This window comes from Lactuca serriola, chromosome 4, assembly GCF_051521515.1.
Source record: "Lactuca serriola cultivar US96UC23 chromosome 4, Lser_US96UC23_V15, whole genome shotgun sequence".
Classification (NCBI taxonomy): Eukaryota; Viridiplantae; Streptophyta; class Magnoliopsida; order Asterales; family Asteraceae; genus Lactuca; species Lactuca serriola.
Window position 1 is genome coordinate 271,179,735 of NC_136411.1, and position 19,781 is coordinate 271,199,515.

Sequence of the window (19,781 nt, forward strand, 5' to 3'; positions counted from 1 at the left end):
GGGGATCCGATGGTTCATGGCTTTCTAGCTCTTATGGGCCGAGTGATTGTTGAGATTTGGGACAGTGATGCGTCATGGGTTATTCTCGGTTGTTGAGTGTGATTATCAGAGGGTACAGCCAGTGCCCGACTCGAGACGGTGGTCAGGACACCGTAAGGAAAGAGAAAGTGTTTGAGTTTCGATGGGTATGCCTTGAGGAATTGGCCTGGTTAAGGCCAGGTGGCGCGTTGTGGGAGTATCTTTAGGTTTGAATTGTTGTAGGCTTCGAGGACGAAGCCTAATTTAAGCGGGGGAGAATTGTAACATCCCGAAATATCAAGAGTAGAGTAGAAGGGCTAAAAGAGTAAATTGGGAAAGAGTGACTCGGTGAGTCCATGGGTGGACTCGGCGAGTAGAGTCGCGACTGGGTCGCGTGTTAAGTAGCCGACTCGGCGAGTCAGTAAGATGGACTCGGCGAGTAGGCGCTGAGTGGAGAAAACCCTAATTCTCGGGGTTAAGCCCTATATAAAGAACATAACAGCCCTCTCTCAGCCTCTTTATTCATCCTCAAGTCCAGAAACCCTTGGCCTTCGTGTGTGAATGATCATATCTCATTTGGGAGCTTGAAGGAGGTGTTTGTTGAAGGAATTTTGGGAGTTTGAAGGCTTGGAGCAAGGGGCATTGCTTGGATTCGAGTTTCATTGTAGTTGGGACGTTCCTTGGAGGTAATATCTCATTCTTGGGCTGTTGTTATGTTGTTTCTTCATTTTGGGGTTTGTGGGGAACTTGTCATTGGATGTAATTGGAGTCTAGAGGTTAGATCTGAGGTTGCTACCTCAGATCTGGAATGGAGAAGGATTAGAGAGCATGAAAGTCCGTGTGTTGGAGTGTTTTAGTGGAGCCATCATATCCTAAACCCTAGCCCAATGTGCAAATGGCCCAGATCTCTATGGATTCACGTAAAGGTTGCCACTTTACGTGATGGATGAGTTGTAGGAGGCTAGATCTATGTTTTGGAGCAATTGCATGGCCTGGAATGCTTCCGAATGGATTCAGACCGGTGGTACTCGGCGAGTCACATGGGTGTACTCGACGAGTTGCTTGAAGATGAGCTGGGACTCGGCGAGTTGGAAGAACAACTCGACGAGTTGGATGAAGATGGCCTGGAACTCGGCGAGTTGTATGAACAACTCGGCGAGTAGGTTGAAGATAGCCTTAGACTCGGCGAGTCTATTCTTGGGCTCGGCGAGTCTTGTCGAAGAGTTTTAATATTTGCTGGTCGAGTCGGGAATCGGGATGACTCGGTGAGTTGTGTGCGAGTGGACTCGGAGTTGTTGAACTCGACGAGTCTCGGGGTGACTCGGCGAGATAGGTCACAGATTGAGGGAAGTTCTGAGTATGGGGACTCGGCGAGTCATCGGGTTGACTCGGCGAGTAGAGCCAGTCAGGGGTTGACTTTGACCTTGTCTTTGACCAAGGGTTGACCAGTGGTTTCCAGGGACATTTTGGTAATTGTTGATTATTGTTTTGAGTTCAGTGCATTGGTGGTTGTCCAGTGGTGGAGATCGTATCAGGGAGCGGAGCAGCTTGGGTTATCTGTTCAGTCGGCAGTTTCGAGGTGAGTTATCCTCACTATATCATTAGGGTTTAAGGCACCAAGGCCGACCCTTTATCGGATGGAAATCCGGGTAATTGTCTGTTATTATGAGATGGGCCGGAAGGCATTATGATATGGGGAAGGCATTATATGTAGAGGGCCGGAAGGCATTATATGTTGTGGGCCGGAAGGCATTGTGATGTGGACCGGAAGGTCATGGCCTGGAAAGGCGTATGTGTGTAATTAGTATGTTGGCTAAGTCGTAGGGTGATGTTATGCTAGTGATCGGCTAGGTCGGTATCCTGGTTAGGGTGATCATATGCTATGTGATCTGTTTGATCGATTTGCTGACTGTGAACTGTTATATGATTATATGTTATGTGCACACGGTTGCTTGGACTGGAGTTTGATCCAATATACATGGATGTTCTATGTTCTGTTATGTTATGTATGCTTTTTATGTTATGGGCCGGAAGGCAATACGTTATGGGCCAGAAGGCAAAATGTTATGAGCCGGAAGGCAATACGATTTGGACCGGAAGTTCGTGGCCTGGAAGGGCGTATTTGTGGTTGGTATTTTGGGGACATCTCACTAAGCTTTCGGGCTTACAGTTGTGGTTTCATGTTTTTCAGGTTCTTCAGGTGACTGTGGCAAGGCGAAGGCGTGATCGTACCGCTCCTCATGATTTCGTAGTATTGTGATTCTGGGAACACGTTAAATGTTTTGTATTGAAAACCTTTTTGTAAAGATTTAATGAAATCGAGATGTTTTTTTTAAAATTTAAATTGGTTGTATTTTTCAGTCGTTACACACAAGAAGCGTTAAACTGTAACCCTAATCCACCAAAGAGTATAAAAATGGCTTGAAGGCTTGATGACGGAAAAAGTAACGGTGTTGAGCACTTATGAAGCCTTTAAAATGTTGTTGTAGCCTTCATGCGACCGTAATTCAATTCGTAGGTTACCATGCACAACCTAACCATTGAGTCCAAACCACCTTCTAGCCTACTAGTAATCACTAATCCATCACATTTTGGGCTTTCATGATCCATGCATGGATCATCCCCTCCCCCTTTGAAAGGAAATGACCTCAATTCATCAAGGCCATCCTCAAGAAGATACGATGAAAGGTCTCCCACACTAAAGGTAGCATGCACTCCATAGTGTCCTCCCAGATCAACCTTATAAGCATTATCATTGACATATGACACCACTTTGTAAGGACCTTCAGCTCTTGGCATCAACTTTTGTTCTTCCGTTTGTTAGGAAAATGTTCTTTCCTCATATGCACCTAAACCAAGTCACCATCTTGAAAGACACATGGTTTCCTATGCATGTTGGAATTTTATTTGTACACGGCTTCAATCTCCACACGAACGTGTTGGTGTAGTTTCATCATGGCCTTCAACTTCTCATTAGTATCCTTGTGAACCAATTCATCCTTTGGAAATGGAATCAAATACAAAGGCATGTAAGGATTCACACCATACACCACATATAAAAGAGAGTGCCCTGTAGCATAAGTAGGAGAATGATTACACGCAAACTCAACATGTACAAGTTTGATGTCCAACTGTTTTTGAGTTTTGCTAACCAACCCCCTCAAAAACGTACCCAAAGTTCTATTAGTCACCTTCGTTCGCACAACAGTTTGTTGATGATGAGACGTACTAAAAAGTAACTTAGTACCAACTTTCCTTCACAAAGTGTTCCAAAAGTAACTATGTCCCCAACAACTTTAGGCCTGAAAAAATGTTCTTAAAGCACGTCCGAAGTTTTGGTAATGCAAAAATGACCCACTAAACCACCACCATGAGCTTCACGAATCAGCAACTCCCGTATTGCATGTTTAAGGACATAAAGGTGAGTGCCTTTTGATGCCTTTATGGGCTGGATTAAGTGAGTAGGGTTGTGTTTTGGTAAACTAAGCTAGAATTACAACCACAAATGATAGGTGTATGGGAAGAAATAAATAGATTAGTAATAAGTGAAGACCTACTAAGTTGTATACCCGTGATAACTATCCAAGACATAATATTTGATTGAATGCGTATCAAGTCAAGAACACGTCTCGACTATGAAAAGTAGTGAACTATAACTATAATTCAAAGTGAACAAAGGTTCTTTCGATTAAAAATCTTATCTATCTCTTTTTGCCATGTATACTTGGCTTATATGAAGCCTTTGTTACAAAGTTGGTGGTTACATGCCACCTAACCAACTACTCAGTAAAACTAATAATGAAAATTAAAGAAACGCATGAAACCACACAAAAAAACGTCTGAGATACTAATGAATGAAAAAAGCGTCCTCGCTCCATTAAGGAGCAACAAGAAGCATTAAACTGTAACCCTAATCCACCGAAGAGTATAAAAAATAGCTAGAAGGGTGATGAAGCAAAAAGTAACAGTTTTGAGCACTTATGAAGCCTTTAAAATGTTGTTGTAGCCTTCATGCAACCCTAAATCAATTTGTAGGTTACCATGCACAACCCAACCATTGAGTCCAAACCACCTTCTAGCCTACTAGTAATCACTAATCCATCACCTTTTGGGCTTTCATGATCCATGCATGGATCATCCCCTCCCCCTTTGAAAGGAAATGACCTCAATTCATCAAGGTCATCCTCAACAAGATACGGTGAAAGGTCTCCCACACTATACCTAGCATGCACACCATAGTCTCCTCCCAGATCCACCTTATAAGCATTATCATTGACATGTGACACCACTTTGTAAGGACCTTGAGCTCTTGGCATCAACTTTCGTTCTTCCGTTTGTTAGGAAAACGTTCTTTCCTCATATGCATCTAAACCAAGTCACCATCTTTAAAGACACGTGGTTTCCTATGCATGTTGGAATTTTGTTTTTACACGTCATTCACGGCTTCAATCTCCACACGAACATGTTGGTGTAGTTTTATCATGGCCTTCAACTTCTCATTAGTATCCTTGTGAACCAATTCATCCTTTGGAAATGGAATCATACAAAGGCATGTAAGGATTCACACCATACACCACTTATAAAGGAGAGTGCCCTGTAGCATAAGTGGGAGAATGTTACACGCGAACTCGACATGTACAAGTTTGATGTCCAACTGTTTTTGAGTTTTGCTAACCAACCCCCTCAACAACGTACCCAAAGTTCTATTAGTCACCTTCGTTTGCACATCAGTTTGTGGATGATGAGACGTACTAAAAAGTAACTTGGTACCAACTTTCCTTCACAAAGTGTTTCAAAAGTAACTTAAAAACATGGAATCCCTACGAGGAATGATAGTTTTAGGAATATTATGCAAGCGAACCACCTCTTTAAAGTACAAATTAGACACATTAGATGCATCATTGGTTTTATGTCATGGCATAAAGTGAACCATTTTTGAAAACCTATCCACTACCACTATAATGGAATCCTTCCCCCTTTGAGTTCTAGGCAAAGCAATACTTAATTCCATTGACACATCTTGCCAAGGACGAAAAGGAACCGGAAAAGGAGTGCAAACACCATGCTTGAAAGGTTTTTTCATCGTTCGACATGTAACACACTTGCCCACTATGTTGGTTACGTCCCCCAACAACTTTAGCCCAGAAAAAATGTTCTTAAAGCACGTCCAAAGTTTTGGTAATGGAAAATTGACCCGCTAAACCACCACAATGAGCTTCACGAATCAGCAACTCCCGTATTGCATGTTTAGGGACACAAAGGTGATTGTCTTTTGGTAAATTAAGCTAGAATAACAACCACAAATAGGTGTATGGGAAGAAATAGATAGATTAGTAATAAATATAGACCTACTAAGTTGTATACCCGTGATAACTATCCAAGACATAATATTTGATTAAATGCGTATCAAGTCAAGAACACGTCTCGACTATGAAAGGTAGTAAACTATAACTATAATTCAAAGTGAACAAAGGTTCTTTTGATTAAAATTTCATATATATCTCTTTTTTCCATGCATACTTGGCTTATATGAGGCTTTTATTACAAAGTTGGTGGTTACAACTCTTTCTCTCTCTTCCCCTGTTCCATCCTTCGGTGTTCGCGATCTAGTTTTTGAGTCATCGTTGCTGCTGTTCGATTGATTTCTTCTTCTTCGAATTGCAATTTCTCTTCTGAATTCATTGAATTCGTTGTGTCATGGGTGCTTCTTCCAAAGGAGATCGAAATAAGGAAGTGAAGGTTAAGCCTTCGGATAAGTCCGTAGCTGTGAGATATGTTAGAACTGAGGTGGATGTGAACGAGCTGGTTCCTCCAGGAGTAATCGTTAAGTCCTCTGCTATGATTTACAAAGCTCTTCGTAAGCCTAGTGTTTCGGGATCTGTAGCTTCTGGAATTACGAAAGCAGAATGGAAAATGGAAGGGAAAGCTTTCAGAGTGAAAAATCGAGCTCGGAAAGTTGTAGAAGGGATGTCTCCTATGGAAGCTGTGGAATGTTATGATGAAGGCGATGTTGAAGATGAAGCTGATGAAGAATCGGAAGTTGTAACTGCTTGGGAATCTGATGCTAGTGGTTCAGTTCTGGGAAATGACACTACGAGGAAGGGTTTGGAGGATGGTGATATCGTAAAATCAAAGGAAGCTGAAATTCAAGTTGTCTCGATTCCCTCAGTTAATACGGCTGAGAAAATTGGGGAGGATCTAAGGTGAATGAGGAATTGATGAATCCGAATTTGGAATTAAAAATGGCTACAAATCATATGATTAGGGCTAATCCTAACATTTCTGTGAATGAAGATACTAATTATGTTAACCCTGAGATTGATGATTATTATGTTGAGAAATCTAGGGTAAAAGAAGGATATAATCAAAGGTAACAAGATCATTGAAGAATTTATTCCAGGAGTAGGATTTTCGTTCCTCAATGAAACTAAGGGAAGAAATGCATATGCCAGAATCCTAATTGAAATGTCAGCTGAAAAAGAATGGAAGAGGAAAATTGATATTTCAACTTGGGATTTTGTAACTAACTTTGCTGTGATTCAAAGCTTTGATGTGGAGTATGCTTGGATGCCTTCTAGATGCAGCCATTGTAAGGTGTATGGGCACATGGATAAGGTCTGTATGGCTAGTATGACATTTAATAATTCAATGCAAAATGGGGACAGTGGAATTAGTAAGGAGGCTAAAGGGAAAATTGTGATCTATGATGAAGGGTATACTGAAGTTGTTAATAAGAAAAATAGAAACCTCAAAGATGGAGAAGGCACAAATAGTTCAATGAGGAACTCAGCTAATATAGTTAATCAAAAAAGCAATGGGAAGAATAATTTTTCAAGAATGGGAAACAATTTCAGGGGACAAAATGGGAATAGAGGTGGAAATGGTCGGGGGCAAAATGGGAATTGCAATAGCAAAGGAGTGGGTCATTGGAATTTAGAGAAGAACTAAAGATATGAGAAGTTTGTTTCTGGGCAGTATAATAATAATGAACAGAGGAATAATGGAGACAATAAGCAGGGGGAAATAAAAAAGAATGTCAGTGATAAGGCTGAGATTATGAAGAATGTAAAGAAAACAGACAGCAGCAATAAAAATAGCTTTGAAGTATTGGGATTGATTGATGAGGAAGTTATAAGTGGAATGGAAGAGGATGATAAAGGAGATAAAATTGGTGCTCATTTAGATGATCAGATTAGTACTCACTCTGCTATTGATGACAGCAGTTTGAATCATGTTTTGATTCATTTTATGGGCATTAGAAAAGATGCTTTAGAGATGGTTAATGCTGAAAAGAAGATGGATAATAAGAGGAAAGATGATAGCAGCAGTATTAGTGGTTCTTCTCAGGCATTTGAGGTGGTAAATGCCAAAAATACAATTGTTATCCAATGATGTCGATTGGTGTTTGGAATATTAGGGGGTTAAATAAAGTTGTTAAGCAAAAGGAGGTTATTGATGTTATAAGGGATAATAATCTGGGAATGTGTGTCGTGGTTGTATCCCATGTCAAAATTTTAAACTTAAAGAATGTTTGTAGCAAAACATTTGGTAATCTGGATTGGGTTTCTAATAACAGGTACTGTGAAGTTGGTACTAGAATTATTGTTGGATGGGATCCAAAATTATTTGATGTTATGGTTATTTCTCAATCTAAACAGGTGATACATTGCTATGTAAAATTCTCTGGTTCAAATTATAGCATGTATTTTTCATTTATCTATGCTGCTTCCAGATATATAGAAAGAAGGGCATTATGGGAAGATTTGAAAAAAATTAGCTTAACAGTGAAAAAGGAAGCTTGGTGTATTTTGGGTGACTTCAGCATTGCTTTAAAAGACTCAGATTATTCAGAAGGATGTTCTAAAATCCTGAAAGAAGTTGATGAATTTTGTGAATGCATCAATTTTATTGAAGTTGAAGATTTGAATAGCACTCGTTTTCAATTCACTTGGAATAAATCCCCTGCTGGTAATAAGGGCATTATGAAGAAGTTGGATAGGATTATGGTCAATACGAAATTCATGTCTGATCATCCTTTAGCTCATGCAACTTTTGAGCCTAACATAACCTCTGATCATTGTCCTGCTATTCTAAACATTCCAAATTATAAAATGAGATGGAAATCTTCATTCAGATTTGCTAATTTCATTGCGGATAAAGAAGAATTTTTGCCTATGGTAAAGGATATTCGGTCTACAACTATTGATGGATTTTTAATGTTCAAAGTTACCCAAAAGTTGAAAGTGTTGAAAAAGCATTGTAGACAACTGTGTAATAATTTCAGAGGTTCGGGAATGAAAATTAAAGAGTTAAGAAAGGAGTTGGGAAATATTCAGATGAAAATTGATCAGGAGCCTTTTAATGCCACATATAGCATGCTAATATTCTTTTCGAATATAATGTTGCTTGTAATGATGAAGAAAAGCTTCTATCTCAAAGATCTAAGATCAAATGGTTAACTGATGGGGATAATAATACAAAGTTTTTTCACAGTTGTTTGAAAAGCAGGAATAACAGAAATCGAATTTTGATGGTTCTTGATGAGGATGGAAGATGGATTAGGGGGAATGCTATAAAGGAGAAATTTATTAATCATTTTAAGAATTTTTTGGGTTGTGAAGATGTCACTGATTTGTCTATACTTAATGATGATTTTTTTCATAATAAGTTGGATAAAAAAGTGGTAATGAATATGATAAGGGTGGTCACAGATGAAGAAGTTAAAGTGGCTATGTTTGATATTGCTGACAACCATGCCCCTGGACCTGATGGTTTTTCCTCTAAGTTCTTTAAGAGTGCTTGGAGTATTGTTGGGCCTGAAATCTGCAAAGCTGTGAGGGATTCTTTTGGACAGGCAAATTATTGAAGGGTATTAATGCCACAAGGATTGTATTGGTTCCTAAAGTGGAAAATCCGAGGAAAGTCACTGAATTTCGGTCTATTGCTTGTTGCAACACTTTATATAAGTGTATCAGCAAGATAATAGTTAACAAAATAAGGAACAGCTTAGGTGACATAGTTAGCCAAAATCAATCAACCTTTATTCAAGGGAGATCAATTCTCGATAATATCCTTCTTGCTCAAGAATTGATGGTGGGATACTAAAATAATAGTGGAGTGCCTAAATGTACCTTAAAGATTGATATTCAAAAGGCTTATGACACTGTGTACTGGAAATTTCTTAATAGGATTCTTCTGGGATTTGGTTTTCATCCTGTCATGGTCAAATGGATTATTGCCTGTACTTCTTCTCCTTGGTTCATGCTGAATTTTAATGGTGAAGACCGTGGAGGCCTTCAATCTAATTCTTTTGAAGAAAATTGAAGAAAGCCAAAGCTTCAAATATCACTGTAAGTGTGAATCTCAGAAAATCACTCATTTATGGCAATGGAAATTCTGCAAGAGTGATAAAAGCTGCACTTGATGAATTTAAATTTGTTTCTGGGCTAAAAGCTAGTATGGAAAAAAGCCAAATTTATTTTAGTTGTGTGAGCCAAACATGAGAAGGATTATTTTGGGAATTTACCTTTTGATATTGGTAAAATTCCCTTTAAATACCTTGGAATTCCCATGTGTGTGAATATGCTTTTCAAAAGAGATTGTAAATCTCTTGTTGATAAGATTAAATTGAGAGTGTGTAATTGGAAAAATAAGATGCTTTCTTTTGCTGGGAGATTACAGCTCATAAACTCTGTTTTGACTTCAATTCATGTTTATTGGGCTTCAATTTTCAAAATCTCTATAGCTACTATAAAGGAGATAGAAATGATTTGTAGAAGTTTCTTGTGGGCTAATGGAGAAGTGGTTGGAGGGAAGGCTAAGGTTAAATGGAGTGATGTTTGTAAACCTAAGATAAATGGGGGACTTGGAATTAAGAATTTGAGATTCTGGAATGATGCCCTGTTAGCCAAACATGTTTGGAATCTGATTAATAATAAGAATTCTCTGTGGGTTTAGTGGGTGAGAGAAAATTATATCGGTGACAGGAATTTCTGGGATATATGGCAGAAGAGAAGTATGAATTGGACTTGGAAGAGATTTTTGGAGTTGAGGAAAACAATTAGACCTCATGTTGTTTCATGTATTGGAAATGGAAGGAATACTTCTTTGTGGCATGATTGGTGGCATCCAATTGGCATTTTAAGTACAATTATATCTAGAAGGGATTGGATTAGAAAAGGATTTAATGACAATTCTTTAGTCAGTGATGTTATGACTAATGATACTTATAGATGGCCTGTTGAATGGGTGATTAAATTCCCTGGATTGAAAGATGCTCCCATGTTTTGTAATATTGGTAATCGAAGGGATATTACTGTATGGAGGAATATGAAAGGCTTGAGTAAAAGATTTTCATGCAAGTAAGTTTGGAGAGATATCAATAATTTTGGAGGCAAAGTCAGTTGGTTTGACTGTGTTTGGTATGGCAATTGTATTCCCAGAAATGCTTTTATCTTGTGGCTTGCAATGCTGAACAGACTGAAGACCCAAGATCGAGTAAAATTCTGGGAGAAATCAGGTTCCTTACTCTGTCCTTTCTATTTAATCATTCCTGATTCTCATGATCATCTTTTCTTTCAATGTGAATTCTCGAATGTTATTTGGAATCAATGTTGTTCTAAGGCTTGAATTGACATTTCTTATAATAATTGGAATGACTTAGTTCTTAAATTGTGTTCAATCTTAAAATCGAGAACAGTTGAGAATTTGATCAAAAAATGGGTGTTTGCTAGTTGTGTTTCTCATATTTGGAAAGAAAGGAATTCGAGGATTTTTTGTAAAATGAGAAAATCGAATGATGGAGTGATTTCTTGTATTGTGAATGAAATTCAATTGAAGTTGTTAGGGTTGAGGAAAATGAATGTTATGGTCAGTGAAAATTTTTTACAGACCTGGGTTATTTTTGGAAAAAATGATTGTAAATAATGAAGTTCTTTTTCAGGGATAACTGTTTTGTTACAGTTTGTTTTGATGATTGGGATGATATGGAGTTGATAGTTAGTATGGCTGTTATTAGTGGAATTCTGTTTTGGGGGTATTTTCGGAATGGCAGATTTAAAGGAATTGACGGATATAAAGGAATTGACGGATTAACTCACTGGTTTAAGAGCTTGCTCTTGAATCAAGTGATTTGTACCTTGGGGATTTTTTGTTTGGATATGATCTTAATTGAGAATATTCAAATGGAAAATCCTAGACATGTGATTGATGCCATGTCTAGTCTGCAACTGGTTCTGAATTTATGGTGGAATTGTGGATACCTGTGTTTCTTATTTTATGATTGCAGGAAGAGCATACAGCAGATGATGGTCAAGCTTTTTGATCTAGGGATTGCTTATAGGATGATGTCTATTATGATGAGTTATCTTTTGATGATGAAGGATAAGAGAAGGAAAAATAAGGGATGTATACAATGGCTGAAAGAAGGTAGAAGCTGCTGGATTGGTTTCTTGATGATTCTGCAGTGGAATTTGTTGAATGTTTTTTTTGTGTTTTTTGTTTCAATCTTTTTGTCTTTAGTTTGTTTGGAGTTGGGTCTTTATGCCATTGGTTCTTAAGACTACACTATTGGACTGTGGGTTTTTTTAAGGGCCTTACCCCTTGCTTTGGTCTTAATGGTGATTGGTGGTGTGGTTATTGCAAGGGGATGAAGTTACCTTTTTCCCACTTTCAATAAGTCTTTGGTGTAGTCTTATGAACATTAAGGTCTTTTGGGGGTATTTGGAGGAGTGTTAAGATGTTTAAGAAATGGCTAGGAAGTTGGTTATGGATAGGTTGGATTTGTTTAGGATTTTTAGGATGACTATTTTATTTTTATTTTTATTTGTATTCTTTTATTCTTTTTAATAAAGTTTGCTGAGCTTTGGCTCTTTCAAAAAAAAAGTTGGTGGTTACAAGCCACCTAACCAACTACTCAGGTAGACTAATCATGAAAATTAAAGAAACTCATGAAACCACACAAAAAACGTCTGAGATACTAATGAATGAAAAAAGCATCCATACTCCATTAAGGAGCCACAAGAAGCATTAAAATGTAACCCTAATCCACCAAAGAGTATCAAAAATGGCTAGAAGGCTTGATGAAGCAAAAAGTAACGGTTTTGAGCACTTATGAAGCCTTTAAAATGTTGTTGTAGCCTTCATGCGCCCGTAATTCAATTCGTAGGTTACCATGCACAACCCAACCATTGAGTCCAAACCACCTTCTAGCCTACTAGTAATCACTAATCCATCACCTTTTGGGCTTTCATGATCCATGCATGGATCATCCCCTCCCCGTTTGAAAGGAAATGACCTCAATTCATCAAGGCCATCATTAACAAGATACGGTGAAAGGTCTCCCACACTAAAGGTAGCATACACTCCATAGTCTCCTCCCAGATCCACCTTATAAGCATTATCATTGACATGTGACACCACTTTGTAAGGACCTTCAGCTTTTGGCATCAACTTTTGTTCTTCCGTTTCTTAGGAAAACGTTCTTTCCTCATATGCACCTAAACCGAGTCACCATCTTGAAAGATACGTGGTTTCCTATGCATGTTAGAATTCTGTTTGTACACGTCATTCACGGCTTCAATCTTCACACGAATGTGTTGGTGTAGTTTCATCATGGCCTTCAACTTCTCATTAGTATCCTTGTGAACCAATTCATCCTTTGAAAATGGAATCAAATACAAAGGCATGTAAGGATTCACACAATACACCACTTATAAAGGAGAGTGACATGTAGCATAAGTAGGGCAATGATTACACGCAAACTCAACATGTACAAGTTTGATGTACAACTGTTTTTGAGTTTTGCTAACCACCCCCCTCAACAACGTACCCAAACTTCTATTAGTCACCTTCGTTTGCACATCAGTTTGTGGATGATGGGACGTACTAAAAATTAACTTAGTACCAACTTTCCTCCACAAAGTGTTCCAAAAGTAACCCAAAACATGGAATCCCTATCAAAAACAATAGTTTTAGGTATATTATGCAAGCGAACCACCTCTTTAAAGTACAAATCAGACACATTAGATGCATCATTGGTTTGATGACATGGCACAAATTGAGCCATTTTTGAAAACCTATCCACCACCACTATAATCAATCCTTCCCCCTTTGAGTTCTAGGCAAAGCAATATTTAATTCCGTTGACACATCTTGCCAAGGATGAATAGGAACCATTAAAGGAGTATAAACACAATGCTTGAAAGTTTTTTCGTCATCCGAAATGTAACACACCTGCCCATTATGTTGGTTACCTCCCCAACATCTTTAGGCCTGAAAAAATGTTCTTAAAGCACGTCCGAAGTTTTGGTAATGGAAAAATGACCTGCCAAACCACCACCATGAGCTTCACGAATCAGCAACTCCCGTATTGCATGTTTAAGGACATAAAGGTGAGTGCCTTTTGACGCCTTTATGGGCTGGATTAAGTGAGTAGGGTTGTGTTTTGGTAAACTAAGCTAGAATTACAACCACAAATGATAGGTGTATGGGAAGAAATAGATAGATTCGTAATAAATGAAGACCTACTAAGTTGTATACCCGTGATAACTATCCAAGACATAATATTTGATTGAATGCGTATCAAGTCAAGAACACGTCTCGACTATGAAAAGTAGTGAACTATAACTATAATTCAAAGTGAACAAAGGTTCTTTTGATTAAAAATTTCATCTATCTCTTTTTGCCATGTATACTTGGCTTATATGAAGCCTTTGTTACAAAGTTGGTGGTTACATACCACCTAACCAACGACTCAGTAAAACTAATAATGAAAATTAAAGAAACTCATGAAACCACACAAAAAAACGTCTGAGATACTAATATGTGAAAAACGCTTCCATGCTCCATTACGGAGCCACAAGAAGCATTAAAGTGTAACCCTAATCCACCAAAGACGGCTCAAATGAAGCAAAAAGTAACGGTTTTGAGCACTTATGAAGCCTTTAAAATGTTGCCCTAGCCTTCATGCGACCCTAATTCAATACGTTGGTTACCATGCACAACCCAACCATTGAGTCCAAACCACCTTCTAGCCTACTAGTAATCACTAATCCATCACCTTTTGGGCTTTCATGATCCATGCATGGATCATCCCCTTCCCCTTTACAAGGAAATGACCACAATTCCTCAAGGCCATCCTCAACAAGATACGATGAAAGGTCTCCCACATTTAAGGTAGCATGCACTCCAAAGTATCCTCCCAAATCCACCTTATAAGCATTATCATTGACAGGTGAGACCACTTTGTAAGGACCTTGAGCTCTTGGCATCAACTTTTGTTCTTCCTTTTGTTAGGAAAGCGTTCTTTCCTAATATGCACCTAAACCAAATAACTATCTTGAAAGACACGTGGTTTCCTATGCATGTTGGAATTCTGTTTGTACATGTCATTCACGGCTTCAATCTTCACACGAACTTGTTGGTGTAGTTTCATCATGGTCTTCAACTTCTCATTAGCATCCTTGGGAACCAATTGATCCTTTGGAAATGGAATCAAATACAAAGGCATGTAAGGATTCACACCATACACCACTTATAAAGGAGAGTGACCTGTAGCATAAGTAGGAGAACGATTACAGGCAAACTGAGCATATGCAAGTTTGATGTCCAACTGTTTTTGAGTTTTGCTAACCAACCCCCTCAACAACGTACCCAGACTTCTATTAGTCACCTTTGTTTGCCCATCAGTTTGTGGATGAAGGGACGTACTAAAAAGTAACTTAGTACCAAGTTTCCTCCACAAAGTGTTCAAAAAGCAACTCAAAAACATGGAATCCCTATCAGAAACAATAGTTTTAGGAATAATATGCAAGCGAACCACCTCTTTAAAGTACAAATCAGACACATTAGATGCATCATTGGTTTTATGACATGGCACAAAGTGAGCCATTTTTGAAAACTTATCCACCACCACTATAATGGAATCCTTCCCCCCTTTGAGTTCTAGGAAAATCCATACTGAATTCCATTGACACATCTTCCCAAGGACGAATAGGAACCGACAAAGGAGTGTAAACATCATGCTTGAAAGTTTTTTTCGTCATCCGACATGTAACACGCTTGCCCACTATGTTGGTTACATCCCAACAACTTTAGGCCAGAAGAAATGTTCTTAAAGCACCTCTAAAGTTTTGGTAATGGAAAAATGACCCGCCAAACCACCACTATGAGCTTCACGAATTAGCAACTCTAGTATTGCATGTTTAGGGACACAAAGGTGATTGCCTTTAGTTGCCTTTATTGGCTTGATTAAGTGAGTAGGGTTATGTTTAGGTAAAGTAAGCTAGAATAACAACCACAAATGATAGTTGTATGGGAAGAAATGGATATATGTCACACCCCAAACCTGAACCGCAGAATTGTTCGGGGGTGGAGGACGTCATGCTCAGTATCATAACCATAGTGAATAAAGTAAAACACAACCATCATAGATATAATTTAAAAGGTTACATTGTTTCCAAAATACATGTTTCCAAATAAATTACATATGATGTTCAAAATATAGCAAGAGAATCTACGCCTTAGCGTATTAACTTCAGAAATCTTGTGGTTACTTCTATTACTGATTACCTGAGAATACAAGTTGTTTTGAAAAGAGAGTATCAGCAAATAGCAGGTGAGTTCATAAGTAATTTATGAGTGAAGAATGAATGTAGTAACCCTTAACTTTGTTACAAGTTTGTTACCAGAAAATCCAATATTTTCAAAAAGGTTTGTTGTAGACTCAACTGAACCGAGATTTAGTATATGTAAGTAAATCGGCATACTTATATGTGGTTTTATATTTGAATAAAACTCTTTTGTGAAAAATCTTAGAATTCTAGTGAACTTTATGTTTTGTTAATACCCCATGTGAGATGTTATAACCATCCTAAAGACTAGGAGACCTCGTATGCGACGTTCTTCAGGCATCGGAATGTTATGACACTTGTCACCCCAGACTGTGCCGGTCTAGCTGTTGCAAGCAGCTTAGGTGCGGGTTTGTCAGGCCCAGTATAGATCTATACACAACTATCACGTTCTCCCTCCAGGAGATTCTGATTATAACTACAAGACTTTTCTGTGGTACTTAGGAGTACCCTGAAGGAGAATGTCTCGCAAGTTTATTCATTAACAAGTTCATGTAGTGTGCAATGAAATATTTGTTTTGTAAGTCGATTGAGTTACTATTTCTTTGTTAAACAAAGTGTTCAAACTATACCAATTTTAGTTTATCAAAAGTGTTGTGTGTGTTTGAATGAAACCTTGTTATGCAAGTCTTTGTATTTCCATAAAATGACGTTTGAAATAATGAGTGTAAACCGTACACACCTTGCTCAGCATGTTACAAGGTTTGGATAACTCTTAAACATGTACTCGACAGTTTTGTAAAAATATCTAGGTTGGGTAAAATAGCCTGTAAACAGGGCACAACTTTGTTGTTGTACGTTGTCAAGTTAAGTTTCAAATACATTTTGGTGTTTTAACTTGTATTCCCCCCCCCCCCTGAAAACTAAAGAAAACAGGAAAAATGTAGGGGTATGAACTCACCTGGAAAATGTGGTGATTTGACGGAAATGGAATTTTCCTGGAGCAACATTTCGACCGGGAAGTGGTGAGTTTTTTGGAAATCTCAGAGCTTCGGACCTTCGTCGGGGCTTGGATATGAAACCGGGACTACGGGATATTACTTGCACGCAAAACTAGGTAAAAACACGAGAGAAGGAGAGAAAATGAGCAATGGAACCCATAACTCTCGCGTCCCTTTTATAGGGGCTGGAACCCTCACGTACGCGGGGCGTACCAGCGGAGTTACGTGGCGCGTCCCTTATGATCTCCGTGTCAGTGAGTGTGCTGTTAGGAACTTGTCCTTTTGTGTCACACCCCGAAACCATGATGGCGGAATCGTTCCGGGGTGGAGGACATCATGCGTAGTATCACAACAATTGTATCATAGCAAGCATAGTAAACACAACCAGACATTGAATACATATGTGAAAAAGGGTTTACATTGTTTAATACATAGTTTTGTTCTTATCAAAAGTAAAAAAGAAACGTGCGACTCTAATGCTTCGACTTCTCCGAACTCCTGGAAATACCTGTCTACTAATTCCCTTAGAATACAAGCAGTTTTGAAAGAATATCAACATAAAGCTGGTGAGTTCATAAGCATTTAGTTTTGGTGGAAAAGTGTTCTTTGAATCCTTTTGAAAAGTGTTCCTCAAGAAAATCCTATATTTTCTTATGAAAAGCGTGTTTGAAAACCCATTCATTCCATGACTTCCAAGTTCGTATAGAACATGTACAATCCAATGTGTCGTGGAATGAATCTGAATATCCGTTGGTTGTAAGACAATCCGTTTTGAATAGCCGGTTTATCCCAGGAAAATCATATATTTTCCCTGAAGGTTAAAGGTTGATTATCCGTTTTAAACTGAGGTTTACAAGTATATACCATACTCGTGTATATAAAAAGTAGTTTTCTTTTAAAAACCCGGGTTACACCCAGAGAAGTATATTAGTCTTAAAAAGCAAATAAAAGAAAACCATGATGAACTACGACTAGACGATACTATTATTAATACCCTCTAGTAATTAAATTGGTTATTACTTTGAGGTTAGTTCACTTAATTCATTATTACAAAAGTAAATCTCTGCTATCTATGTTGTGAGTTTCATAACCATAACTGACTGGATATAGCCCGCAACGGCCTGTATCATTAATGACTTTGTCACCCATAGACCTGCCGGTCCGGCTGTAGCTAACAGCGAGGTGCGGGGTTGTCAGTCCCGTATAGATCTATACACAACAGTTACGCTCTCCCTACAAGAGATTCTGGTCACAAGTGCTAGTCCTACACTCTGTTTCTTGTGGTGAGTGTTACCAAGGCGTGTCTCCAACTTAGACTAACAAATTTACAAGTAATAATATAAAAAATCCTTTTGTGATTGACATGAATCCTTTATAAAACGATACATTTTGCTACAAGATTCAAAAGTTCATTGCTCTAGTTTAGAAAACTCTTTCTACGAGTTGATTTGCTAATCGTTTGGTAAAACTATTTTCAGTGTTAAAAGCATACTGAAAATATAATTATCTTAAACAAAATAATATATTTTGATCACAAGTTTCCTTGTACTTTTGCTTGTATTCCCCCCCCCCCCTGAAAACATGAAAACTCGGAAAAACGTAGGGGTATGAACTCACCGTTTGAAGGATGATTCGAGCGGATGATCGGTTACAAGTGTTGAGTGCTAATTGAGGTTTCGCACTCAAGTGGATCCAAGTAACATATAGTAGCACATATATGTATTAGATTTAGGTATTCCATGACAAAACATAACGAGAAACCACCCTAAAGACTTGGAAATGCTTTTCGGGACCTTATGTGATCAAACAAAGGAGGTGTATGGTCATTAGGGTGTGTGTGCGGCCAAGGTGCACGGCCATGTTGTGTGTGCGGCCGTACACTAGTGTGTGCGGTCGTACACCCCACACAAAGATATCTAAAACGTCAAATCTAGGGTGTAGCAACGCTAGGTTCATGTCCAACTCGAATATGGAAGTCCAACTCCCACTTTGGAGGGTCTTTTGGGAGTGTGCGGCCAACCTTATGAAGGTGTGTGGCCGCACTCCTTCAGAGATGGAGAACATGATGAAATTTGATGAATCAAGGCCTGGATGAAGTGGTTCCTCAAGTATAACAAACTAAGGGACAATCACTCACGTTTTTGAAGCCTTGGGAGCGTTCTTAGATGATGTTTTTAGAGAGAGAAAGTAGAGAGAGAAAGTGGAGTGCGGCCAAATGAAAGGAATGAGTGAAGGGGTCACCCTATATAAATAGGGATGAGTGTGCGGCTAGAGGATGGGTGTGCAGCCACACACTTGTGTGTGCGGCCATACACTCGGGTGTGCGACCATGTGTGTGGCAACACACTCATGTGTGCGGCCATACACGCGAGTGTGCGGCCCCACACTCATGTGTGAGGCCATACACCTGGGTGTGCGTCCACACACTCATGTGTGCGGCCATACACTCGGGTGTGCGGCCACACACTCATGTACGTGGCCACACACTCCTTTTAATGGAGTGTTTGGCCTATATGTAACCCTAAATCTTAAACCAACCCATCCCTAATTCAAACTTTGGTTGTACAAGGCTCTAGATCATCCAAACCATCTCAAAACAATGCTAAAAGATGGTTGAAACGAGTTTAACATTGACAGAATTGGCTAAGTGTACAAGATTAAAGTTTTGGGTTGTCACATCATCCCCCCGTTAGAGGGAATTTCGTCCCGAAATTCAAGAATAAAGTTGTAACTCGTGGACTTGGAATAGATGGGGTACTTTTGTTTCCTTGGATTCTCGTGATCCTGAGTGAATTCAAGTTATCGTTTGGTATCCCAGTGAACCTTCACTGTCTGAATACAACGTTCGTCTCGTGCGTTGGATTTCCTGGTCCATGAGTTCAAATGATTCTTACATGTAGTGTAGACTCTCATTTAACTCGATATTGTCGAGGGGAATCGCAAGTGTCTCATCGGACAAGCACTTACTTAGGTTTTACATTTGAAAGACGGGATGTACGTTGCTAAGCGCTCGATGTAAACTTGCTAACCTGAACGGAGGCAATGAGTACAGGTATCCCATGAAAACGGATTACTTCTCGAAGGTATACACAGGTGAGTCTTTCCTTTTTGTACTCGGGCTCTCGCTGGATGTTTCAGCGGATCTTCACCGTCGTATCCGCTAGTTCTGATTCGTACTCTTCGCATGAATACC

General features: G+C 38.9%; 1 protein-coding gene across 1 annotated transcript; it reads left to right on the plus strand.

Moving 5' to 3' along the window:
* Nucleotides 1-7,409: 7,409 nt before the first annotated feature.
* Nucleotides 7,410-11,576, plus strand: LOC145099352 (uncharacterized). Its single transcript, XM_079036937.1, has 7 exons — nt 7,410-8,472; nt 8,640-8,872; nt 9,673-9,855; nt 9,976-10,379; nt 10,961-11,119; nt 11,306-11,445; nt 11,539-11,576. Exons 1-7 carry the CDS (start codon nt 7,410-7,412, stop codon nt 11,574-11,576), a joined length of 2,220 nt encoding a protein of 739 aa, XP_078893063.1.
* The last annotated feature ends 8,205 nt before the right edge of the window (nt 11,577-19,781 follow it).

Coding starts and splice junctions, on each gene's coding strand:
- LOC145099352 (XM_079036937.1), top strand. CDS start 7,410: ATGTCGATTGGTGTTTGGAATATTAGGGGGTTAAATAAAGTTGTTAAG. Junction 11,120..11,305: donor ATTGACGGATTAACTCACTG/GTTTAAGAGCTT, acceptor TTATGATTGCAG/GAAGAGCATACAGCAGATGA. Junction 11,446..11,538: donor TATACAATGGCTGAAAGAAG/GTAGAAGCTGCT, acceptor TTTTGTCTTTAG/TTTGTTTGGAGTTGGGTCTT.